This window comes from Oryctolagus cuniculus, chromosome 4, assembly GCF_051225735.1.
Source record: "Oryctolagus cuniculus isolate XC-2025 breed Fujian yellow rabbit chromosome 4, ASM5122573v1, whole genome shotgun sequence".
Taxonomy (NCBI): Eukaryota; Metazoa; Chordata; class Mammalia; order Lagomorpha; family Leporidae; genus Oryctolagus; species Oryctolagus cuniculus.
The window spans coordinates 175,818,720-175,843,789 of record NC_142870.1 but is presented as its reverse complement, the minus strand read 5'-3'; the positions used below and the strand labels follow the sequence as shown (position 1 = coordinate 175,843,789).

Here is a 25,070-nt window from a genome sequence, read left to right as displayed (position 1 = left end):
AGTTCCCGTTGTTCTTGCAGGTGCCACACAAACGCGAGGGGCCTCTCAGGCCTGCTGTCCACGCTGAAGTCCATGCTTCTGTCAGAGAACACAGTGGGCGAGCCTGCAGAACCCCCACCCCCACCCTGAGTGCCTGCACCAACTCCAAGGCGGCTGGGCTGGGGCCAGCTGCACCCAGGAACTCAGGGCCCCTCCTAAGGCTACGCCTGGAGGTGGTTCCTGGCCTGGGAGTGAGGGCTTTGCCCGAGGCGGGCTCTCTCCCTAGCTGCCTGCTGCTGCAAAGCACCATGGGCGATGCATTTCCCAGCAGAGCTCATTAGAGCTGGCCCAGAGCCCAAAGCAGGGAACTCGCAAGACAGCCCAGGGTTAGGCTGGACACCTGAGACAGTCCAGGGTTAGGCTGGACACCCGAGACAGCCCAGAGCCCAAAGCAGGGAACTCGCGAGACAGCCCAGGGTTAGGCTGGACACCCGAGACAGCCCAGAGCCCAAAGCAGGGAACTCGCGAGACAGCCCAGGGTTAGGCTGGACACCTGAGACAGCCCAGGGCACCACCACCTTGGATGACAAGCCTGGGCTTCCTCAGCCAGTGAGTAATAAGAAATTAATCTCTAGAAGAGCCCTCTCCTCCTGGCTGGCAGTGAAGGGATAGGATGATGTGGGGAGGCCTACTGGGTGGTACCTGGAAGAGGGGCCAGGAGGCGGGGCTGGGGAGGGGGGACGAAGCTGGACCGGGCGGGGGCTGGCGGCGGCTGGCTGCCAAGGGCAGTGAGCTTCAGCCCGGAGCCGTCTTCTGTACAAGTTGGCCCAGCAGCTGCTGAAAGGGAGGGCCTTGGAACTTCCGTCCCCTCCCCACACTGTCTCACCCGAGGCTTATTTCCTCGGTCTTCATTGGCCCCTGAAGCGAATAAGTAAAAATCACAAGCGCTGTGCCAATCGCGGGCCTGCTGGGTGTGGTGTTTGCACTGCTATTCATTCCCTCCTGCTAACAGCTGAAACAACTTCTCTGCTGAGCGGTGCATCTGCGCGTCAGCCCGCGGCTCGTTAGCTGTTCCCAGCCAGCGAAATGCGCCTCTCTGCAGCCAGACAACGCCGCACACTGCACGCGGTTTCAGCCGCTCAAACTGCGTCCTCAGCTTTGGTGGGTCAGCATAAACCTCTGGGGGTGTGCCGGGGCCTCTAGAACATTCTGCTGGGCTCAGCCATCGTTTCAGTAAGCCCCGGTGGAGAGCGGCATTTGTCCTCCACATGGGCCGGCCGCGTGGATTGTTCTAACCGGCGCTTCCGGAGGGCGAGCCCGTCAGCAGGCCTGCCCCGCTGCTCTCCCGTGCGCTGTTTCTACAGGCCTGCTCTGCTGCTCTGACAGGCGGACGCCGGTTCTGTGGGACTTTGGTTTCTGAGGAGGTTGTGGACCGTGTCTTTTCTGTCCCTCCAGGATGTGCTGGTAGGAGGTGCCTCTCACTTCCCTTAGCTCTGAAGGCTTCTCTGTCCCGGACCTGGCAGGGGCCGCCGTATCTCCCCCAACCAGGATTAGCTGCTGCTGGTTTTGTTGAGTACTGCCTGTTGTGTTTAAGGTAGAGCAAGGACTATGTAGCCTGGAGCAAGCCTGCTCCTGCCCGCTGCCTCCAACCACCCAACCCTCTCACCCCGGGCACCTGTGCCCGCTCCCTTCTCTGAGCTCCCAGAGTCTGGCTCCCACTCTGCTCTGTTTCAGCAGAGCACAGAGAGGGGCTTGCATCCTGCCGTGTTCCCCATCAACGCATAGCCAGCCTCCCCGCTCCTCCCTTCCGGCTGTAGAGAGCCACTGTGGCTCAGCGATGTCAGCTGTGGGGGTTTCCAGCCGGCGCTCTGGCCTGGACTCTTAGAGAAGTCAGCCCTAGCTTCAGCCCAGCTTCTGGGTTCCAATTTGAAACCTGCGCCTGTCTGGCCCTCACTGCCCAAGCATTCGTTAACACCTACTATGTGCCGTGGCAAACCACTGTGGCCCACTGTTCGCAGGTGCTGGTTCTTACCCATTATGCCACAACGCCAGACCCTTGTTTCTTTAAAAAAACCACCTAGGGCTCGGGTTCCGTGGGAGGGAAACTGCCGCTGATGGGACTGCCGGAGGCTCCAGCAGTTTTCCCCTACAGGCGGTCCCCAGAGTACAGACTCCTCTGTGAGGGGCACGGAGTGGAGTTCACTGCAGGACCCGTGTCAGGCCGTCTTCACCTCCGACCTTCTTGCCTTTCCATGATTCTATCTTCCCTCTCCTCCAACTGGCAGCCCTGGCCCCAGAGGTGCAAGCTGCTGCTTCCTCCTGTGGAGCCCACTACTGCGCGTCGTCCCGGCCGTCTCTGCGGCTGCCCCTCCTCCTCCCACTTTCTTTCATCCGCAGCTCTGAGGTGGGGAGTCCGCCCCATTCGGTGCTGTGTTTAGCCTGGTGTGGCCGGCAGAGCTGAACATCAGCCTGGGGCTCACAGCGAGGGCTGGGCATCAGCCCCTGTCTCCCGGAGACGTGGGCAGGAGCTGGGGCCTCCTCGGCCTCTGGCCAGCACCCGGGAGCTTTTCTGTCTGTTTTCGCAGCTTAGCAGAGAGGCCCAGGCTGTTGTAAATCAGCCAGGCTGGGCAGAGGCTTGGAATTGCAAAAAACTTCCTAACAGTGAACCCTGTCCACACCAGCTGCCCAACTTGAGGGTCCCAGTGCGAGATGAAGGCACAGGACCCCTTGCTTAAACACAGGAAGAGAAGTGCGTTGAAGGCACTAAAGCACAAAGCATTGTCCTTTCCTTCCTCCCACCATCCCTCTCGGCCTGTCCTGTAGTTTGTACTTGCCATTTAACCTTGCACTTCCTTGGAGTTCACAGACACTCTAGGGCAAGTGCAGATCCTCACGGGTCAGGGGCCTTGCTCCATAACTGAGCTGCTGGGCTGATGCTGTGTCCTGGGGGGGTTGCCACCCCCTAGCTTGCTCAGGGAGGAGAAGGAGAGGGTGGGCAGGAGGGGCCTGCAGCTCCTGGAAGGCAGAGGGGTGGGCAGGCAAGACCCTGTCCCTGGGAGGGAGACGGGACCACACCAGAGCTCAGCCCTTTTACCGACCATGGTTGGGGGGCCACAGGGGGTGGCCTGGCCAGCAACTCATTAGGACCTAATTGGGAAAATAATAGCATTTCTCAAATACAGGATGGAGGGTTTTAGTTTTTTCTCTCTAGTGGAATAGAGCTTACTAATGACTGGAAAGTTGAGCTGTGCAATGCAGAAATAACATTGCCATTTCATGGGTTGTTCCAGCAAAGTACAGGCCAGGTTTAAAAGAGAAGGCAGAGATCTATGCTGCACCCAGGACTCTCCTTGTGGTTCCTGGAGAGAAATGGCCTCTCTGGGAGTCTGGCCACCAGTGGCGGGAGCAGAATGTCTTGGCATCTGGCCCTCATGATGTGTGCAGCACTCAAGTCGGTAGCCTCTTGCTGATCTGCTGGACCGCCCGTGCTTTATCATACCCACCTTATAGAAAGAGAACGGAGGCCCAGAAAAGTCGGATAAGCTGCCAAAGATCCTGCAGCAAGTCTGTATCTATAGACTGGACTATGGTTTGAGTCCAGCTTTTTAAACCAGAAGTTGGACGCGTGCTGTCTCCTGACACGTCCACGCGGGATCCAAGTATGCGCAGTGGTCGAGTAGACGCCGGTACATTGGAACAGCTCAGGGTGTCCTAGTGATTGGTGTGTGGCATAAACACTGGGAATCAGAACTGGAGGGAAGGCTGCCCCCCAGAGCGGACAGGCCTGACGGCCCAGACACTCTCCCTCACATCCCAGACGATGGTGTTGCGTGTCCGGTGTCTGTGCTGTCAGCCGAGCCCTGGTGACAGCCAAGGAGAGGCATCCTGGGATGGAGTGGGAGGCTGAGGGGCAGGTGGCATCACCCAGCCACACACGAACAAGGCTTGAGCCCCACCTTGAGGGTTCTGTGCTGGACCCCAGGGGGCAAAGGGTCTGAGCTGGTAATTCCTGTCTGTGTTAGACGCTGGCTTTACTCAGAGGGAAGCCAAGGCCAGTATCTGGGGAGGAGGAGGAGGAGGAGGAGGAGGAGGAGGAGGAGGAGGAGGAGGAGGAGAGAAGGCAGCCAGCCACAGAGACACCAGTGGAGATGGGCAACATGGCTGGAGTCCCAGCACTAGAAGTCCAGGCTGCAGGCCAGATGCGCTGGTGGAGCTCAGTGCTCAGAGACGCCACAAGGGGGAGCAGGAGAGCAGAACCCCAGCAGGGAGGGAAGCTGAAACCTCCCTTGCACAGCAGAGCCAGGAGCCACATGGGGCTATTTAAACTAATGGAGACGAAACAACTCAGTTCCTCAGCCTCATTAGCCACAGGTCAAGGAATCGATAGTCATCTGTGGCCAGTGGCCGCCAGATTGCACAGTGCTGACATGAGACATTTCCATCCCTGCCTTCCTACTTGAATGTAAACTGCCTGACATGCTTAGCATCCACATTGAGTTAAATACGATATGCGATTAAATATTAGCATCACCTCTTTCTTCTTTCTTTCGCCAACAGAACTTGTAGATTATCTGTGCTTCTACTGGGCATTGCTATCACAGGTGGACAAAGAAGCCCCTCCACGTACTCACATTCATTCCTTGGTATCCAGTTGCATAATGGCTATAGAAACCCTTTCTCACCAGTAAAGGTGACAGAGGCAGCCCAGGGTAAAGGGACAAGTACAGCTCCAGAGCTAGGAAAACCCGACTTCAAAATCCCAGCTCCGATCCCTACTACCGTTACAAAATTGTATGTATATTTTCTCACATGAAACAGTGCCATCAGAAAACGATCCCCACATAGCCTTGTTTAGAACATTCTGGGAGAGGCTGCATACACTCAGGGACCAGCTAGGCCTGCTCCTAGTGAACCTCAGTATATGCCTATTGTTAGCCCCAGCCTTTTTAGTATGACAGTGTTGGGTTCGTGGCCTCAGCCTACTCACGACACCCCCGCCCCCCAGCCTGAGCTTGCCTGCTCAGTCCTCGGCCAGGCCCTGGGCACAGCCGGCACTCACCTGCTGGCAGCTGCTGGCCCAGGAGGCCTGGAGGGCGCCCCAGCCCCCCGAGCGCTGGGCCCTGCTCTCCAGGTGCGTCCGCAGTTGTGTCTCCAGCTCCTGGCTGACTTGCTCGAGGGCATGTATCTTGGCCATATATTCCACCAGGCAGCCTCCCAGGTCCTCCACAGAAGTGTGGCTTCTCTCCAGACCCGAAGCAGGCACCGTGGCCAGGCCTGAGCTCCGCAGGCCCTGCAGGAAGACGCTGCTAATGCCCAGGGCCCGGCGGGTCACCCGGGCACCCAGGCCGCCTATGCTGGGTGCCGTCCCCACATAGACCCCAGGTGCCCGGACAAGGCCACCCGCGGCATTGGTCCTGGAGGCTGGGGGGCTCTCCAGGGAGGATGACGCCCGTGTCCCCCTGAAGGACACCCTGCGCCTCTGGAAGGGCATGCTGGAGCCGGCACTGGTGGAAAGACCACTGCCACTCACGGCTTGCTTGGCACTGTCCTGCCTCTGAGGTGTCCAGCAGCTTCAGAGCCCAGTGGCTTTTGGTTCCCAGTCCCAGCCTCCCTGTGGCCTGGTCACGGGCCCCTCTGGAACTGCCCCGTCCCTGGGGTGGCTTTGTCTGCTGCCTTCCATGAGCTTCCATCATTCACTGAGCTGAAAGAGAAACGGGCCACGCCCAGGGCTGTGTGCAGAGATGCGCTCATGCGTTCTGTGATGCGGGGTCATGTGCCTGGCCGCCTAGATGCTTCTGCTGGTGGTGGGGGAGGCTGGGTCAGTAGAGGCTGTGGGGGTGGCCCTTTGGCTTTGTGTACTTCATTGCCTAAGGCAGGGCAAGGCAGGCACTGGGCAGCTCTGTTCCACAGATGAGTACACCGACTCAGGGCCCACAGACCGTAAGCTGGGACTCCTGGGCCAACTTCATCCCAGCGTGTGCTGCAAGTAGGCAAGCGTGAACATGGATGTCAAGTAGCCACGGCAGGAGGCAGCCCCAGCCTGTTGCTTCCTCCACACCCCTGCCCCCAGCCCCAGCAGCAGCCTCAGTTCCCTCCCTGGCTTCCCTCCTCACCTCTGCCCTCTCAGACTCCGCAGGTCACCTCACTCCACCTCCCTTACTCTCCACAGTCTCAGCTCTAACTCTGATGCAGAGGACCTGGCCTCTCGAGCAAGTCCGCATGCTGCGCCTGTTGCACTGTGGCTGGTCCTTACACCTGCAGCCCTGGTAAGCTCTCCAGAAGTGCTCCCTCCATTAGGACTTGATGAGACCCCTGGGTCTTCGTTCCTACCCCCAGCATCCACTAAGTCATGTTGCCAAAGGTCACACCTTGACGACTTCCCCAGGATCACAGGGGTTCCTGCAGCCCCAGGGATGAGAGTGTTTTACCCCGGAAAAAGCAGGCCACTGAGCTGCAGAGCTGGATTTTATCCCAGATCCTGTGGGAATACGCCTGAAGCCAGACACAGGGGCTGGAGCCAACGTCTCGTGTGTGCGGAATCCACCCCTGCGCTGTGCACAATCCCCACACTTCACTGCATTTCCCAGGTGAACTGAGGGGTAGGCACAGGGCTGATGCGCACTGCACAGCTCTGGAGGATACTGTCACATGTCCCACAGCTGCCTGTCGCGCCCTCACGAGGAGCCCGAGAGCTGACCTGCCCACATCTCCACGTCTGCAACGCAGCAGAGCCGGCGGGAAGAGGCCTCTCGTGGTCCCAGGGCCAGCGACCTGTTGAGGACCTTGCGTCAGTTTTTTCATACCACAGTAAAAGAGCTGAGACGAACTGATCCTGAGGGAGAGGCTGAAGGCGCAAGCCGCTGGATGTGGGCTCTAGATTCTGCCCCGGGGTGGGGCTGAGCCGGTGGGGAGGAGGCTCACACCACCGGTGAGCCAGGAAGCAGTGTGAGGCCGGGCCTGACAGCCTTGGCAGCAGCCCTCTGGAAGAGGTAACTTCCTAGGGCAGGCCCTCAGTGACCCAAGGACCCCACTCCAGGCCCCAGATCCTAAACACCATAACTAGATTAAGTTTCCACTCTCGGAGCATCACTAACTTATGTGGGCTTAAAATGACTTTGGGAGCCAAATCCTATTCAAATCACAGTGGTCTCTGTCTCTCACCTACCCAAGGTCACACGGGCAAAGCTGAAAGTCCTGGCCACCTCCTGGAATATTCTGTGTGTGCTTCATTTTGCTGATCAGGAGACCACACCCGCCCTTTTCTCCCTCCTCCTACGTGGTCTAGTTGGGATGTTACAGAAGGTACTTTTTATAAAGCCGTGCTGGGTATTTGTTCAACAAGTTTGGAAACCCACTGGGCTAAGCAGAGGGGCAACACCCTTGTTTACTCAGACAGGAACTCTGACCACACCCCTAGTGGAGCTGAAAGGGCGCAGGATCCACGTGGGACGTCCTCCTGACTGGGTCTTGTCCAGGGCTTCCCAAAGGGTTCAAACTACTGATCAGGCTGTTTGCAAAGCTGTCACGCCTGCCCTGTTACTCTACGGAATGGGAACACCAAGTGGCCAGGTTAACTTCACATTTCCCAGACCCAAATGCACGTACCATAAAACACACTGAGACCTGGGGAGGGAGAATGAGAAGCGGGTGCACCTTAATCGACACCCATGTCTCTGAAGACCTGAAGGGAGGGGGTTCTCTTATGGAGAAATCAAAGACATATTCTAAATGATTTGTTTTATCAGATTATAAATTGCTAATCTTATTATCTTATTATACTAAAAAACCTAACTTCCAGTAAAAAAAAATACAGACAGACATAGGTGGTGTTGGTACTGCTTAATGAAGACTCAAAAATTATTTTTAAAATGAAAAAAATGCAAAAGGTATTAGCAACTTAATCCTCTGGGTAATAAAATAAGTTTATTTATATATACACGTTAGCTGAATTCTAAGGGTAAAGAAAAATAAGTCATACATCACATTTGTATATATAACATATGTATCTGATTACATATATTATATATAATTATACTTTACAAACAGATTTCTCTCCATATATACTCATACACATTGATAATAGTAGATGCAATTGCTAACAGAAATAATATGATAAGGTTAAACTGGTCCGACAGCAACATGTTAGAAAATAAATCCCAAGTGACATTGGACTTGCTTCTTTGTGGGCTGAAGTGACAACAGTTGCACTCACAACATTGAGAACACACAGTGTTGAAGGCCATCTCTTTCTTAGTAAGGAAAATGTAGGAAGGAAAAACATGATAAAAAGACCACAGCAACAACACAAACATGTGAACCAACATTCAAGTTCAACTCCCAGTCTGTCAGAACATCTATCTTGAAAATATACTATCAAACCATTTTCTTTTAGAGGAAAGAAGCATCGGAGCAGTTCTCTCTCCAAGCCAGCAGCTATTAGGGAAAACAGAGCAGCAGCCACCCCTGGAAGCTCCTACTGTGTCTCTGCGGGTCTGACCCATTGGCACCAGCCCACAGGGATGAGGGACAGCACGGGGTGGGGGTGAGAGGCCGGCAGGTCTTCAACACCAAGGCGAGCAGACTAGCGCTCCTCCTATGCCAGTCACTGTTCTAAGATTGCAGGAGGAAGGTTTCAAAAACTACAGCTTTAGACTTCCCAGATAAGCATGTTCTCCAGGGGTCACCTTGGCCTTTGGAGGAAACAAGCCTAAACCACAAAGAACAATTGATCCTTGAAGAAGCACGGGCATTCTAGGGTTCCAGGGCTGGGATCTGCGTCTAATCCCCTCTGAGACAAGGACGCACACGGGTCCTGGGGCAGACGCAGGGAAGTGCTGAAGGGGTGCCGCCTCCTGCTGAGAACAGGCAGTCCCGAGTCAGCACGGTGGAAGCTCTCTGCCCTGTGATGTCGGGGAGATGTGGCCTTTGGATGCCAACGTCCCCCACAACCCCTGAGGGTTGCCCTCCATCCGCCACCTGGAACGAACTTGACTTCCAGTGGTGCAGAGGTTCCTTCCTCTGGGGGCTGTGCGGTTCCTTTTCCTGCTTTGTGCCTGACTCTGCCATCTCCCCCAGCAGGCCCAGCTGCCTTCTCCACTGTGCGAACGAGGAGGGAGGAGCTGGGTTACAGCAAACCAAGAGGAAGCAGTACTTTCAGAATCACTCCAAGATCTTACACTTGGTCATTTAACATTCAGCTGTTACAGTAGGTCCGTGTCTTACCTCACCTGCTTAGTGTTCACGAACAGTTACTCAGAGAAGCAATCAGTGCAACTGCTTTGCTTAGAAATATCTTTATTTTATAAAGCCACAGATCATTCTGTAAAGTTTTTTTTTTAAACCACACTTATAAAAAAGATGTTGACAATTCTTAGGAAAAAAAAAGCTGAAAATGTTTCTCATTTAAGTCGGAATTACACAAAGGTTATATTTATAATATATATATTTGTGTATTTATAATTTGGAGATGAAAATAGGGACTGGCAAAGCAGAGGCTGCTGCAGTCAGATCTCGGACACTTGATCGCTTCCCACGAACAGCGTTTCCTGACAGAAGGGGTTCACGAGGACCATCCCGGCATCTCGGTAGTCGCCGTTGGCTGGGGAGCGGGGCTCTGAGAGCTGGTCCTGGAGGGAGACACAGGTGGCGTGAGCGCGGAGGCGGCTGTTCTTGCACGCGCGCGCGGGGGCATTCACTCAGCCTGGCGCTGCGTGCTCACACTCCTGCCATCCGCACCGTCAGGGCTAAGGTGCAGAGCCCTCTCTGCTCTTCCAGAGTTTTACAGCCGCTTCCAAAAAACAAAACAAAACCAAAAAAAGGTTTCCTATCCTTACGGTTTCCTATCCTTACCCTTCGTCGGGGTCTGAGGGGGGCTGGCATGCATGACCGCCTCCCGCCTCTTTCTCAGGGACCACGGGGAGCCTCACTTCCTTCCTCAGCACCCTGTGCTCATCCACTGCCTCCTCGCCTGCCATCTGCCCGTCAGAGGCCCACAAACCTATCAGATGCAAATCTCTGTGTGATGCATAACAGGAGAAGAGCCACCTGGATGGCGGCAGGGCTACAGTCTCAGCTATCAAGGACTGGGAGCATGTGGGGGCTACCAAGTGGCTGACAGGTTCAGACCCAAGTCTTAATTTAGGAGGAGGAAAGAAAAGCCATAGCTTGTTCCAGTTCTAAACAACTCAACTCACAGCCTCGGGGCCACTGCAGAGCACCGACTCGATGACAGATCTAGCTCACACCAGGGCTGCTTGGAAAGGTCTTCATTTTGGGGGGCTGGCACTGTGGCATAGCAGGTAAAGCCTCCGCCGGGGGCACGGGCATCCTAATGGTGCTGGCTGAAGTCCTGGCTGCTCCTCTTCCAATCCAGCTCTCTGTTACAGCCTGGAGATGTCCCCACCCCTGAGAAAGCAGTGGAAGATGACCCAAATGCTTGGGCCCCTGCACCCACATAGACCCAGAAGAAGATCCTGGCTCCTGATTTTGGATCGGCCCAACTCTGGCTGTCACAGCCATCTGGGGAGTAAACCATTGGATGGAAGCACTCTCTCTGTCTCTCCCGTAAATAAATAAATCTTAAAAAAAGAAAAGAAACGTCTTCATTTTAAGCCACAATTATCTTTAGCTTATTTTTAAACAAAACACAAAATGTTTATGAGGAGTAGTACTTATTGCTCTACAGATCATGAGGAGAGAAAAGGAGAAATGACACTGTCGATAAAATGTTTTCTTAGGAGACAGAAATTCCTGCAATGCCTGGACTGGCTGAGTGCCCTTCAGGAGGGCGGACGTGGGGCTAGCCTCGGAACTCAGAAACTGGGCAGCACATCAGAGAGCGGGCCTCCGTCCGTCTCCGCCGTGCGTCCGGGCTGAGCCGTGGTAGGAATTTGGTGGCCTGCCATTTCTGTTTGCACAAAGGAAGTGTTCACCGAAGGTGAGCCTGGTGGGTGTATTTCACTGTGTAAAAGAGAAATAATCAGGGGGAAAACGAAGCAGACAGACAGGGAAGGGAAGCAAGCGGGGAGGAGGAGGGACAGGAAGAAGAACGGAGAAGTCCGCGAGACCGCTAGGCGTCACAGCTCTGCCCGTGCAGAGCCGTTTCCGTTCTGCCGCCGCCATCAGCACACCGGCGCAGGCGGCAGAGCAACTCGCTTAGGCAAAGCATCTGGCAGCTCCAGCGCTGCTGGGTGAGGAGCAGGAGTGCCGAGAGCACATCGGAGGGCGCGGCGCACGGTGGAACGCGGCCCCGGGCCGGTGACAAGGCCACGGCTGGTTTACGACGCGTGTGTGTCCCCAGCCATCTGCATCCTGCCTGAGATGCCAGCCTTTTCCCTCAAATAGCACTGTGTCCTAGAGAGAACAGGCTGCAGCATCGCTCTAAATAACGCAGAACGAGAGGGGCACACTGCTGGGGGCCACACTGGGCTCGGGGCGCGGGCAGCGCCTCCATCAGAGCCTCTGGCTCGTGGCAGCCTGCCGCTGCGTCAGCCTCATCGACGCGGACACTCCACAGACAGGGCTTCTTCCGCAGTGTGCCTCGGGGTTCCACTTAGCAGTGTGCAACAAGAACAGGAGAAAAACAGGGCTCTGGGGTTCGTGGCCCTTATCCAGTTGGGGCCAGCCTCTTCTCTAAGTTACACATTTTACTACACCAGTTCTCAGGAAGACTTTTTGCTCTAGGAAGCTTGTTAGTCCACCTCTTTTTTTTTTTTTTTTTTTTTTTTGCTTTGAGAGACAGAGGTAGACTAGGTAGAAGCAGTAAAAGAGAGGAGTTGGAGAGGGGGAGGAGAGACAGACACAGACAGAGAGCTCCTGTCTGCTGGTTCATTGCCCAAATGCCTGCAACAGCCAAGGCTGGCCCAGGTTGAAGCCAGGAGCCAGGAACCCAATCCAGGATGTCTATGGTAGGGACGCGAGCCATCACTTGCTATTCTCCCAGGGTCTGCATTAACAGGAAGCTGGCGTCAGCACTCAGAGCTGTATATTTCAAACTCAGGCACCACGATGTGGGACAGGGGCATCAGGGTCTTAACTGCTAGGCCAAATGCCTCCCCCTGAGTTCAGATCTGTGTAGCAGGGCACTGGGCTGGGTGGGGGGTACATGTATAGCTCATTCCCTTGATGATCATTATCAAGTAGCTGCCCTGTGCCAGGCACTGTTCTAGGCTCTGGGGATGGAGCAGTGAACTCAACAGTTTCTGTTCTAGCAGAGGAGCCAGATCACAGACTGGCCACCAGGGGTCAGCAACTCAGTGTGGGCGGTGACAAGTGCTCTGAAGGACAACCTAGTGGCAGGGGACAGGGATAAAGGCGGGGCACTAACCAACACAGGGCAGGGGTCAGGGATAAAGGCGGGGCGCTAACCAACACAGGGCAGGGGACAGGGATGAAGGCGGGGCGCTAACCAGCACAGGGCAGGGGACAGGGATAAAGGCGGGGCGCTAACCAACACAGGGCAGGGGACAGGGATGAAGGCGGGGTGCTAACCAACACAGGGCAGGGGACAGGGATGAAGGTAGGGCACTAACCAACACAGGGCAGGGGACAGAGATGAAGGCGGGGCGCTAACCAACACAGGGCAGGGGACAGGGATAAAGGCGGGGCGCTAACCAACACAGGGCAGGGGACAGGGATAAAGGCGGGGTGCTAACCAACACAGGGCAGGGGACAGGGATAAAGGCGGGGTGCTAACCAACACAGGGCAGGGGACAGGGATAAAGGCGGGGCGCTAACCAACACAGGGCAGGGGACAGGGATAAAGGCGGGGTGCTAACCAACACAGGGCAGGGGACAGGGATAAAGGCGGGGCGCTAACCAACACAGGGCAGGGGACAGGGATGAAGGTAGGGCTCTAACCAACACAGGGCAGGGGACAGGGATGAAGGTAGGGCACTAACCAGCACAGGGCAGGGGACAGGGATAAAGGCGGGGTGCTAACCAACACAGGGCAGGGGACAGGGATAAAGGCGGGGCGCTAACCAACACAGGGCAGGGGACAGAGATGAAGGCGGGGCACTAACCAGCACAGGGCAGGGGACAGGGATAAAGGCGGGGCGCTAACCAGCACAGGGCAGGGGACAGGGATAAAGGCGGGGCTCTAACCAACACAGGGCAGGGGACAGGGATAAAGGCGGGGCGCTAACCAGCACAGGGCAGGGGTCAGGGATAAAGGCGGGGCACTAACCAGCACAGGGCAGGGGACAGGGATGAAGGCGGGGCGCTAACCAGCACAGGGCAGGGGACAGGGATGAAGGTGGGGCGCTAACCAGCACAGGGCAGGGGACAGGGATAAAGGCGGGGCTCTAACCAACACAGGGCAGGGAACAGGGATGAAGGTAGGGCGCTAACCAGCACAGGGCAGGGGACAGGGATAAAGGCGGGGTGCTAACCAACACAGGGCAGGGGACAGGGATGAAGACGGGGCTCTAACCAGCACAGGGCAGGGGACAGGGATAAAGGCGGGGCTCTAACCAACACAGGGCAGGGGACAGGGATAAAGGCGGGGCGCTAACCAGCACAGGGCAGGGGTCAGGGATAAAGGCGGGGCACTAACCAGCACAGGGCAGGGGACAGGGATGAAGGCGGGGCGCTAACCAGCACAGGGCAGGGGACAGGGATGAAGGTAGGGCTCTAACCAACACAGGGCAGGGGACGGGATAAAGGCGGGGTGCTAACCAGCACAGGGCAGGGGACAGGGATAAAGGCGGGGCACTAACCAACACAGGGCAGGGGACAGGGATAAAGGCGGGGCGCTAACCAGCATAGGGCAGGGGACAGGGATGAAGGTAGGGCTCTAACCAGCACAGGGCAGGGAACAGGGATGAAGGTGGGGCGCTAACCAGCACAGGGCAGGGGACAGGGATAAAGGCGGGGCTCTAACCAACACAGGGCAGGGAACAGGGATGAAGGTAGGGCGCTAACCAGCACAGGGCAGGGGACAGGGATAAAGGCGGGGTGCTAACCAACACAGGGCAGGGGACAGGGATGAAGACGGGGCTCTAACCACACAGGGCAGCCAGGGAAGACCTCCAGCCTCAGCCGGCGTCCCAGCCTCACATCACCCCCCCCCCCCCCATTTGCTAAGCTCTGACCACAGTGAGTTTTGTACTGCTCATTCCCAGCACTGAGTACATCACACCGGGCGCCAGGAGAAAAGCGTCTCAGGTAGGTGTAAGAGCCCAGCTCCAGGGTGTGGATTTCTTGGAGGAAGGGCAGAGAGGCCGCTGTGGCTTGGGTCAGTGATCGGGGTCTGGAAGGTGAGCAGGTGCCGGCTCCTGAGGAGTGTGGGTTTCACCTGTGAGTTGGGGCTGAGATGGACACCAGGACCAGCCCTGAGAACACTGACTACCGCTGGAGAAGACCGCAGGGCACGAAGAGGGTGAGGGTCAGCTTCCAGAGGCCACCATGGCAATCACGAGGGAGACAGAAGGGGCGCTTGGGCCCAGAGAGAAGCACAGCCAACGAGAAGTGCTCCTCCGGGACTGGCAGACTGCCCGGCTGTGGCCCGGGAGAGGAAAGCAGTGCCTCGGACATAATGGGACACATGGGTGAGTTCCGGGCTTCAGGGACAGATGGGGACTCCAGGGTTCTGTCTTGGGCACGTGGAGTTTGGGGTACGTATTAGACACGTGCCGGAAGTGACTGGGCACGAGTCTGGGTTCAGGGGAGACACGGGTGGTGGCAGGGCTGAGCCTGTGTGGTCAGAGGCAGGGAAAGGACAAAGCAGTCCCAGAGGCTGAGCAGGAGCTGCCAGGAGGTGGGGGGGCCAGAGGAGGAGGGGCTGTGCTGCCAGGAGGGGGGGGGCAGAGAAGGAGGGGCCATGCTGCCAGGAGGTGGGGGGGCAGAGGAGGAGGGGCCATGCTGCCAGGAGGTGGGGGGGCAGAGGAGGAGGGGCCCTGCTGCCAGGAGGTGGGGGGGGGAGGGGGCAGAGAAGGAGGGGCCGTGCTGCCAGGAGGTGGGGGGGAGGGGGCAGAGAAGGAGGGGCCGTCTGCCAGGAGGCGGGGGGGGGGGGCAGAGAAGGAGGGGCCGTGCTGCCGAGGGGGGGGGGCAGAGAAGGAGGGGCTGTGCTGCCAGGAGGGGGGAGGGGGCAGAGAAGGAGGGGCCGTGCTGCCGTGAGGAAACGGTCTAGGAGGGAAAGGACTGCCCGCCGGTGTGCTGGGGACAGGGCGAGACAGTGCGCGGGCTGACCGCTGGGCTCGGCGACGTGGAAGGGACCCCAGCTACACAGTCGCGAGGAAGACGCGGGGGGGCGGGGCAGAGACAGGTGACAGGAGAGCAGAACACAGCCGGTCCCCGCGGAAGTCTCTTAGAAGCCAGTCCCCGCGGAAGTCTCTTAGACTGGGCCCTGCGTGACAGCCGGGGCCACTGAGTGACGAGTGCGGGGTGCTGGGGAGGCACGGAACACTCCAGCAGGCTCAGGTACAGCCCGGGGCCGGTGTGATGTCACTCAGCGCCGTGCAGGAGCTCTGCAGGTGGGGGAGGGGTGACGTGGGCCGGGGCTGCGGCCGGCTGCACTTCAGCTTCAGGGCCACCGAAGCTCCTGCAGGGCTTTGGGCAGGGTGAGGCGACCACGTCTGTGCCGCGTCACCGGGCTGCCGAGGGGTGGCTGTGCAGGGAAGGCGGGCTGAGCATCCTCGAGAACTCTGCTCAGCTCCCGCCACGCTCCTTATCCACGGCGACTGCATCCTCGCTGGCCTATTTATAGCCCGTCCTCCTCGCCTTCCCTCCACACACCACCCTCACACCACCCTTCTGTCCCCTCCCTGTCCACTCCCAGGAACGGGCCCTTCACTGGGCAGCAGCAGGGCTCCCCCACAACTAGCTCACCCAAACTCGGTGCCTCCAATGATCCTCTGCTGCCCCAGCCCAACACCACAACTGACAGCCCGTTCGAGGCTGTGCCAAACCTGCCCCCTTCACCTTGCTCTCCTGCTCCACTTGGGCCCCTATCCCAACCTCCATGAGAACGGAAAGGATGGGCTCTGCGGTCATCCGTGCCCCCCGGTGGCCAGCGGCAATCCCAGGCAAACACTCCCGACGCAGCGTGCCCGGCATGCACTCCGCCCGCTCTCGGGCTATCTCCTCTGCTGGAAGGCCTGCTCCACAGCACCTCCCCTGCAGAGACCCTTGGCACACTCTGTCTGCAACTCTTCTCGTGTTTGTCTAGCTGTTCTGTCCCTGTGTGAGCTGCTTCCCAACCACATCTCCGAATCCGAATCCAAATCCGAATCCGAGCTTCTGGAGAAGCAAGCGCTCATCTTCACAGTTCCCATGACGATGCCTGCCACGAGATAAGTCCCCAGTGAGCACTGATGGCTTGTTCTGGACAAGAAAAGAACTGGGACTTCCCAGATTTAACAGAGGTGCAAAGTGCCTGGGAATTCTTGCCAAAACGCGGCTCCTGATTCCGTCGGGCCTGGGTCTGGGAAGGCTGTGGATGCACAGGCCACGACTGGAGGAGCGAGGGCCTCAGACAGGAGCAGATGCTGCAGGCTCTCTGGGACCCGCACCTGCACTTCCAGGGGACGGGCTTACCTCGGACGTCTCCAGGGACTGGATCTCCCTCGGCAGCTCCACGGCATGCCTGTTGAAGTAGTCCATGGTGATGGCGTTGTTCCAGTAGCTCAGGTTGTTCTCGGGGTTGGCCGTCTTCTTCTTCCTCCTCATGCAGCACACGGTCAGCAGGACGGCTGTGGAGAGAGGCCGAGTCAGCAGACGCAAGGAGGGCGGCAGACCAGCTGTGCTAGTAACAGATGCCAGTCTCCAGGTCGGGCTGCAAAGGCCATGCGTTCATTCTCTGGCTCTTTCAGCTCACGTCTGTATATGCCGAGTGCCGACTCTGAGCCAGACACCCTTCCAGGTGTCAGGCAGATGTGAACAAAGGCCTAGGCCTCCCTGCTTTCATGAGCCTCTACCCTGGCACACACACGGAGGTTACAAAGGTGGAGACACGGTCAGACCATGTCCATACCATCACCAAGTGAGTAAATAAGGTCAATTCAGAGAGTGACAGCCTTCTGAAGAAAACGAAACAGGCAACATGAGGGAGGCGAGGAGGGGAGTTGGGGAGTCAACACCAAAAGTTGCCGAAGAGGCTGGAGTCCAGCAAGGGGTCAGTCATGTGCAGTGTGTTCCAGGTAGGAAGCACAGCATGTGCAGAGTGGATGGGATAAGCTCAGAGTGTGTGGAGAGACAGACGCAGGGCCAGGGGACAGTGGGCCAGGACACAGGCCAGAGTGGACTCAGGCTGCACCCACAGGGCAACGCTGGCACGTAATTCCGGCTCCACCTTGGGACACTGCAGTGCTGTTCTCTAACCAGGAAAGGCCTTACTCACCAGTGGGAGGCTCCCTAAGGCTCTGCTGCAGACCGCAGCACGAGCATTCTGAGTTGCAACCCTGGAAAGAAGAGAGCTCTCTGGTGTGTGTGTTGGGGGTGGGGGGGCTTGGCAGAAAGAGAGGCGGGCACAGTGCACTTCACACAGCACACCCGACTCCCACAGAGGCCATGAAGGCAGAGGCTCCCAGCGCAACGTCACAGGGCACGTCTCGGACCAGGCAAATGAGCTGCTCTGCCTACCATCCCCTAGGCCTCCAGCCCAAGCTGCTGACTGATACACAGGACTTAGGACTGGGGCATGGCTCTGACCACGAGGTCAGCACTGTTAGGGTCTCCATTTTACAGACAGGAAACTGCGCCATGCCATTTATCTACTGGAAGCCAGCCTGGCTACAGAGAATGCACGCTTGGGGTCACAAAGTCACAGCTCTCTCTGTATTACATCTGGTGGGTCACGTCTCTGAAAAATACACACTTCATGATTGTAATGGAGGCAAACGCCAGGCAGTGCCTGGCACACAACGTGCTTAACTCACTGGAGTTCTCTTCTTGCTCTCCCAGCCTCCCCCAGCAAGAGAATCTAGGGGGGAAAAAGTGGGCCACATGACCACCGGCCACATGACCACAGGTGGCCAAAGCGCCACCTGTGGTTCAGGACTTCCATTATTTCCGAGGTTGGAGCTTTCTTACAAGAAAGAAAAGCACAACACAGACTGATGGAGTCTCTATCCCAGTCCAGCACGTCAGCATCTATTTACCCCACCAGCAACTGTCTGAGGAAGGAGCTGTTACTCCTCCCGTTGACAGACAGGTAAAGGCTCGGGAGTCACCAACACTAATGCTGAACACACAGCAATTACTGCCGCGTGAAGCCGGGTCTCGGCGACCTTGCACTTGGTGCCCATTGAGCTACCTTGTCCTGGACACTGGAGGGAGCCCACGTTAGGGTTGTGGAGGTGCTTCCTAACCCACGCAGGTGTCAGCCAGTCCCTCACCCATTTAGCCAAAGCGCTTCACTGCTCTGCCTTGCTGAAGGCAACAGCCAGCTGGCCTTTAGAGGGGTGCAGGGGTGCCCTCCTTCCTCCCGCTTTGCAGCAGGGCTGACCACTAGGCTTCCTGGCAGTGTCTGTGGGGAAGAGGCCAGCTGGCCTTTAGAGGGGTGCAGGGGTGCCCTCCTTCCTCCCGCTCTGCAGCAGGGCTGACCACTAGACTTCCCGGCAGTGTCTGTGGGGAAGAGGCCAGCTGGCCTTTAGAGGGGTGCAGGGGTGCCCTCCTTCCTCCTGCTCTGCAGCAGGGCTGACCACTAGGCTTCCCGGCAGTGTCTGTGGGGAAGAAGCCAGCTGGCCTTTAGAGGAGTGCAGGGGTGCCCTCCTTCCTCCCGCTCTGCAGCAGGGCTGACCACTAGGCTTCCCGGCAGTGTCTGTGGGGACGCAGCAATGGCTTGTCAGAGGTGTGACAAGCAGGGTCACTGACTTTCAGAAGGAGCCCTGGGCACTGTGTCCACATTTCCGGGAAGGGCTTGCCTGCAGGCGGGAAGGCCAGCTGAGCGGGTGGAAACAAAGCCCCGCAGGCCCCCAAGGACTCAGCCCTCTCAGGACCACAACTGCTGTTTTTCTGGCGTTTTCTGATCATGCACTGCCAGCCCCCACAGCAGCAACGTGAATGGTAACCACTAGTTATCTACCTGCTCCACGCAGATAATGTGACAGACTACACAAATCCTCTGACTGCTGCACGTCTGTGAGACCGCACTGAAACCCCACTGAGATTGCCAGCTGCATGCAGCACACCAGAGGGAGAGCCCAGCTGTGGTACCTCAGGGCTCACTACCACGCTGGCACCACGGCCATGCTGCCATGCCACAACGGCCGTGGCGGGGTAGCGGTGCAGGGCACGATTCCTTGACTGGCTTGACAGACGCTTTCTTAGAACTGCCCCGCAGGTCCAAGCGATCCCCACCCCCAAGTCCCTTCAGATGGCAGGCCTGTGCTGTCACCTGGGGCTCTCCCCGCCTGCTCCATTCCCCCCAATTCTCTTGCAGCCTAACCCTGTTTTGGTGCTTACCTCTTGAAAGACTTGAACTAACCTAGTGGACAGTAGTCCCATTTTACAAACGAGTGAAGACTGGATCAGTGTTTAAGTAATGTAAGTCCCGGAGCCAATGAGTGGCAAGAGCTAGAACTGCACACACAGAGCTGGGCTCCCTGCCACAGCCAAGTCTGTCTAAGCACTCTAGGCTTCCTCTGCATGGCCCGCGCGAGTTAAAATCAGGGAGGCTGGAGAGGACAGGGATCTACGATGTACTTCAGTTTGGCCCCTTGGCCATGGACTACAGGAAACCAGGCTGGAGGGCTTAATGCTTGGCTCCCCAGCCTGGCAGGGTTACTGCCTATAGAACATGGGCCATAGGCCCACAATGTCATTTGGTCCAGCCGTGTCAAGGCAACCCCAGGTGGGGCTTGGAATTCAATCAATCTGTAGCAGGCTAATTTTTAAGTTGATAATTTTGTATGGCATAAATATCCAAATGGCCCTTGGCAGATAAAAGGTTCCCCAATTCTGCTCAGGCTGGACGAGGTTCCCACCCTGTGGCGCTGGCTGAGAGGCACAGAGAAGCACTGTCAGAGGGTGTAGCCACGGTGGCACTCCCTGGACGACTCTGCCTTGCCCCATTCTTCTCGCTCCCTTATTCCTTATGCTGGTCCATCAGCCCCAAGGAGACAAGTCCCCTGGCCACACTTCCATCTGGCTTCAACGTCCTCTACTTTTGCTGGCTAAAAGTTGTTCTGACCCAGGTTTTCTTCTGTAATTACTATAAAGTCACTGATGGCCTGTGAGTAAAATGGTTCACATGTAATCGAGAGCTAACACTCACTGGACAGCTACCATGACCAGCAATCTCTGGGCACCATCGAATGCTGCAATGATGCAGTGTCGCAAGAAGTCAGGCTGCTCGGGAGCAAGGGGCACGTGGACCCTCCCAGGGCCACAGAGAGGAGCTGTCCTGCTTCCGCCAGGCTCAACTCCGACTGGTGATCAAGAACACCAGCAGCCGGTCCAGCTTCCTGACGTCAGCCTCCGTAAAGCCTCATCTTCTGGGCGAAGACGTTTTCAAGAAGGAACGTTGACACAGAGGCAAGGGAGCCTGCGGAAACCCAGAGCCTGTGACACCGTGAGCATGGCTGAAGCAGAGAGACAGTGAGCTCCCTGCGTCCTCACGGTGGCAGCAGAGACCAGCTCTGCTGAAGCGGAGCTGCCTGGAACCCCACCATCCCAGTTCTCAGCATGTCTGAACCACGTGGCTGGGCTCAGGAGACAGCGTTTCTCAGCCCTGGCACATTGACCCTTCCAGCCACTGGGCGGGCCTCGTGGTCTGGAAGGGGAGAACTGCAGCCACCCCTCCTCAGGCAGCCCTGGCCATCTGAACCCCGATTCTGGTGGCCGTGGAAGGCAGGGGCCAGGGCCAGAGCTGCTCTGAGCGAGCAAGGGAGTCTCTGCTTCTGTGCTGCTGCCAGCCCAGCTTCCTGAGACACCTGGGGAGCCAGCAGAGGACTTCAGTGCAATGCTCTTGGTCTGCCGGGCTTTAGGGTACACGGAGCCTCCAGGAGGGTCAGCAACTGAGGTCTGCCTGCCTGTTGACCAGATGGGGCTGGGCTGTGCAAGCAGCTAAGGGAGGCGGATATCTGCTGAGACAGTGCTACCTTAATGTCCACTTCATTGGGACCTTCACAAGGCTGATGAAGGGCCTACAGGTTTTGAGGCCATGGCCAAGGATATGGGACTAATGTGGAGGCAGCCAGGGCAGAGGCTGGGGCCTTGGGGAGCGAGGGTTTATAGACTCCTCCTGTGCAGGTGAGAGAAGCGCAGGACAGAACAAGCAGACGTGGGGGCTACAAGAGTTCTGTTTTCCTTGGGAAGCAGTGTGTGTTTAGTCCTTAGCACCTGAAGGCTCCTCCCCGCATGCTAGACGCTTCTCTGGGTACAGTTTCCGCCTTCACTGACAATTCCACAGACGGAACTGGCTTCCCAGCTTGGCGGCAAGATCTGATCTGTTCTCAAACCCATACCTAGGAGAAGGGCTAGGCAAGAAGTAAAAGTCATTTCAGAACTGCAAAATCCAGCTGGGTGTGCCCGCCGGAGCGAAGGCGAGGCCTGCCCTAGGGTCACCCAGCCCAGATGAAGAGCAGTGCTGGGAGCTGGGGAGTGAGCCACACGTCGACAGTGCCTGGCACACACTGCACACACTGGGCACTCAGGAAATTCATCACTGAATCAACCAGATGTGGAACCCCCAGATCTGGGTTGACTTACCGTGTGACCCCAGCAAGTCGCTCCCTATTGGATGCTGGCTGGAGCTACCCTTTAGCATCTTAGCAGTGTTTGCTTGTTTCTGTTTTTATTTTACTTAACTGGATGCAGTAATAATAAAAAAGAACTCACTTGATAAATTAGAACATTCCAGATACATGTAAGGAACGGAAAATTGGAAAGCTGTCTCTCATGCAGCTACTTCTCAAATAGGATCATTACTAATAATTTACTGGCTAACAATGCTACATTTTCTCATTATCATTCTCCTGCTTCAGAAGTGGGCAACCACAGTCCTAAGAATACATGTGTTTCCATGACAGACAATTAAGCAGCTTTCATCAAGAATGAAATCGGCAATTTGCAGACATTTTCCCTTTTTCTGAATCACATCCCTCCAATGGCCGCCGCGGCTGGCACGCTGCGGCCGGCGCACCGCGCTGATCCGATGGCAGGAGCCAGGAGCCAGGTGCTTTTCCTGGTCTCCCATGGGGTGCAGGGCCCAAGCACCTGGGCCATCCTCCACTGCACTCCCTGGCCACAGCAGAGAGCTGGCCTGGAAGAGGGGCAACCGGGACAGAATCCGGCGCCCTGACCGGGACTAGAACCCGGTGTGCCGGCGCCGCTAGGCAGAGGATTAGCCTAGTGAGCCGCGGCGCCGGCCAGAACCTTCAAGTCTTAATTTAACTGCAGGAATTATGTTTTTGCCAAGGCTAAGAGAACTTACCACCAGATGAAAGCTTGATCAAATAAATAACAAATTAAAATAAAAAAAAAAAAGGGAAAGAGAGAGAATGGGCTGTCCAAGGAGCAAGGAGTTCAGGGTAGGGGTAGAGGATGTGGTTCACGGGGTGGACACAGAGAAAGGAAGAGGAGATTTGAGGGAGGAGAGGAGAGAAAAGACAAGAAGGAAGAGGGAGAAGGGGGAGAGCCAGGGGAGGGCTTTGCTGGTCGGGGACGGCAAATCTGGAAGCAGACCTCTGACCTCTGGTGTCTCGGCACAGTGCAGGCAGTGCAGGCTGCTCCTGAGGGGAGTGTGGCAAGGTGGTGGCAAGAAGAGTGCCCTGCTAACAGACGTGTGCTCTGAGCTCCTACCCGGCCCTGCCTCCCACAGACTCTGGGGTCCCGAGGGAGCCAGGCCACTGCTCTAGCATCATGTGCTTTCTGCAAAGTGCAGGGTGGGATCAGACTTGGGAGCTGTGGCTGGATGACCAAGGGCATCTGAGCGAAGGTCTGGCCCCAGCAAGGGCTAGGGCTCGGGACCACTGAGGTCTCTGTCCTGCTGACCTTGCCTCCCGGGATGAGCTTAGTGAGGGGTCAGAGCTTATTGCTGTGGCTGAGGCGGACGGGGGAGGACCGGCATGGGGGAGGACATGGCACTTACAGCAGGAAGATATGGGCACGCTGATGGCCAAGATCACCCAGGCGATGTCCATCTTGCTCAGGCAGATGGTGGCTCTGTGCTGGGGCTTGTCCCCTTCGGCCACATGTGAGATGTTCCCTGCGGTTCCAGGTTTCCAGGTCCCAGCGGGGACCAGGTGGTTGAGGAAGTTCCCTGTGGCTGTGGACACCACCGTGGAGAAAGGGCTGGATCCCCTGCTGGCCGCGGAGGGGGTGGCTGCAGCTTCCTCCTCGACTTGAGAAACAGTGCTTGCTGGGACCCCAGGGGGACGAGCTGGTGCCTGCGGGGTTGTGGACGCTCCCTGAGGAACCCCCTGGGAAGGGGCTGAGACACTGGCATGAAAGGCAGCCTGGGTGGGTCCTGTGGTGGCTGTGAAGAGCCCAGAGCTGGCAGACAGGGGTCTGTTGGTGCCAGGGGTGACAGTAAGCCAAGAGTCACTGCGGCTGAGGCTGTCCTGCATGTCACCACGGGGTTGATGAGAAGGCACTGGGGCAGGCTGCGGGTGGGCTGGGGCACCTGAGGCTGCTGTGGTGTCCAGCTCCACTCCTTGGCCAGTGAAGGGGGACCCAGGCCCCTGGTCTGCCCTGCTGAGGTCTGGCTTGTCCTCTGCAGGCATCAGGGGGTGGGTGGCTGGGGGCCACAAGGTACTGTTGGGTGCTGTGGTTGCAGCCACTGTCTGGGACTGCGGAGAAGAGGAATAGCCCCAGAGCGGGGTCCCTGGGGTGAGGGAAGAGGCGTCTGGTTCCACAGATCCCGTGAAGTTGCCTTTGTAGATCTGAAAGATCTTCCCCAGGGGCCGCTTCTGTCCCAGGTGTGTGGAGCTCTGGTTTCGTCCCCGCTGCCCTTCCTTCCTCCCAGAGTGGCTGCCAGATGCAGGAGGCACAGGGCGTGATGAGCTACCAGCCCCCCTGCGGGAAGAGCCGGGGGGCCTAGGGGGCCTACGGGTGGTAGCCCGGGGGGCCACTGTGCTGGGGTAGCTGGTGGCTCCTCCTGCTGGCTTTGTTGGCAGGATGGTAGGGTCAGCATTCCCCGGGGGGCGGCCCTCTGAGAGGGAGGAGGTGGTGGTTGTCATGGCAGCTGGAGGGGGTCCCGTGGGCAGGGCGCCTTCCGAATGGAGGGTGGTCACTGTTGTCACAATGGCTGACGCGGTGCTTGCTGAAGGGTGCTGGTCTGGATGGGGCGTCGTTGTTGCCATGGGAGATGCAGCCTGAGAGGAGGGGTCACTGGGCTGGGGTTTCAAGGTCACCATGGAGGGGTGTCTAGCAGAGCTATGCAGTGTTGTCACCACGGTGCCTGATGGGAGGGCTTGCAGAGATTCCCTGGGAGACGGTTCCTGGACAGCGGACACCAGTGCTTCAGTCAGTGCCAAGATCAGGAGGACGCCTTGAGAGGAGACAGAGAGAAGAGGTCAAGCACTGGGAGCAGCTTGTCGGTGGAGCCTTCCTTACCTGTGGCCCAGGAAACCCTGGACGCTCAGGGGAGACGCCGGGAGCCTTCCTATGGCCAGGCCGCTGCTCGCACTCCGCTGGGATGGGTGAGACCTCTTCGGTTGTCATCACTCAGCACCTGCTGGGAAGGAGACCTGCACCTCGGCCAGTCCCATCCTGCCCCAGTGCCCTGAATGGCATCAGCCCTTTACCCTGGGCGGCTTCCCAGATGGCTGGGGCTGGCGTCGGGGAGCAGGTTGTGGCCTTCACGCCTACGTCCTCCTCTGCAGCAAGGCAGCATCCAAGGCCAGCCAGGCGCAGGGGAGCTGGCATCTCTGTGTGAGCCACACAGGGCAGGATGAGGACGAGCTGGGAGGGCAGAACACTGTGCGCTTTTCCAAATCTTCCATTTAAAGGACTAGACCACAAGTGGACAGACCTCTCTTCGTTCAGGCCCACTCAGCAAACAATCCCGTCCACCCCGGAGGATTTTGCACTCATCCACCAACAACCCCAAAACAAGGCAACCCTAAAATAAGATACCTCAGTGGCCCAGGACAGTGACAGGCAGAAGGGGACACAGGACCAGAGCAGGGTGACCACACTGGGTGCCC

General features: G+C 57.5%; 2 protein-coding genes and 1 long non-coding RNA gene across 9 annotated transcripts in view; 1 reads left to right on the top strand and 2 right to left on the bottom strand.

The window, feature by feature from the left end:
* BFSP2 (beaded filament structural protein 2) overlaps nucleotides 1-5,510 on the bottom strand; it is a 48,395-nt gene extending 42,885 nt beyond the window's left edge. The window contains 1 exon segment of the mRNA NM_001099963.1: nucleotides 5,039-5,510. Coding sequence (NP_001093433.1) covers nucleotides 5,039-5,470 — 432 coding nt within the window. The 5' untranslated portion in view covers nucleotides 5,471-5,510.
* LOC149127229 (uncharacterized) lies at nucleotides 745-7,679 on the top strand. 2 transcript variants are annotated; one of them, XR_016232971.1, is made up of 3 exons: nucleotides 745-1,140; nucleotides 6,149-6,245; nucleotides 6,639-7,679. It is a non-coding gene; the product is annotated as an uncharacterized LOC149127229 (long non-coding RNA). The 2 variants fall into 2 exon arrangements; XR_016232970.1 differs by having other exon boundaries at nucleotides 6,567-7,679.
* Nucleotides 7,680-7,880: 201 nt separating this feature from the next.
* Nucleotides 7,881-25,070, bottom strand: part of TMEM108 (transmembrane protein 108) — a 352,039-nt gene continuing 334,849 nt past the window's right edge. For 5 of the 6 annotated variants that reach the window (XM_089331379.1, XM_051835585.3, XM_051835576.3 and 2 more), the window contains 4 exons: nucleotides 23,012-24,412; nucleotides 16,516-16,670; nucleotides 10,173-10,383; nucleotides 7,881-9,605 (listed from right to left, as the gene is read on the bottom strand). In XM_089331379.1, the coding sequence (XP_089187505.1) occupies nucleotides 10,213-10,383; nucleotides 16,516-16,670; nucleotides 23,012-24,412 (1,727 nt within the window). In that variant the 3' untranslated portion in view covers nucleotides 7,881-9,605; nucleotides 10,173-10,212. The remainder of the gene's footprint in view (nucleotides 9,606-10,172; nucleotides 10,384-16,515; nucleotides 16,671-23,011; nucleotides 24,413-25,070) is intronic. The other variant, XM_070073075.2, reaches the window with a different exon arrangement.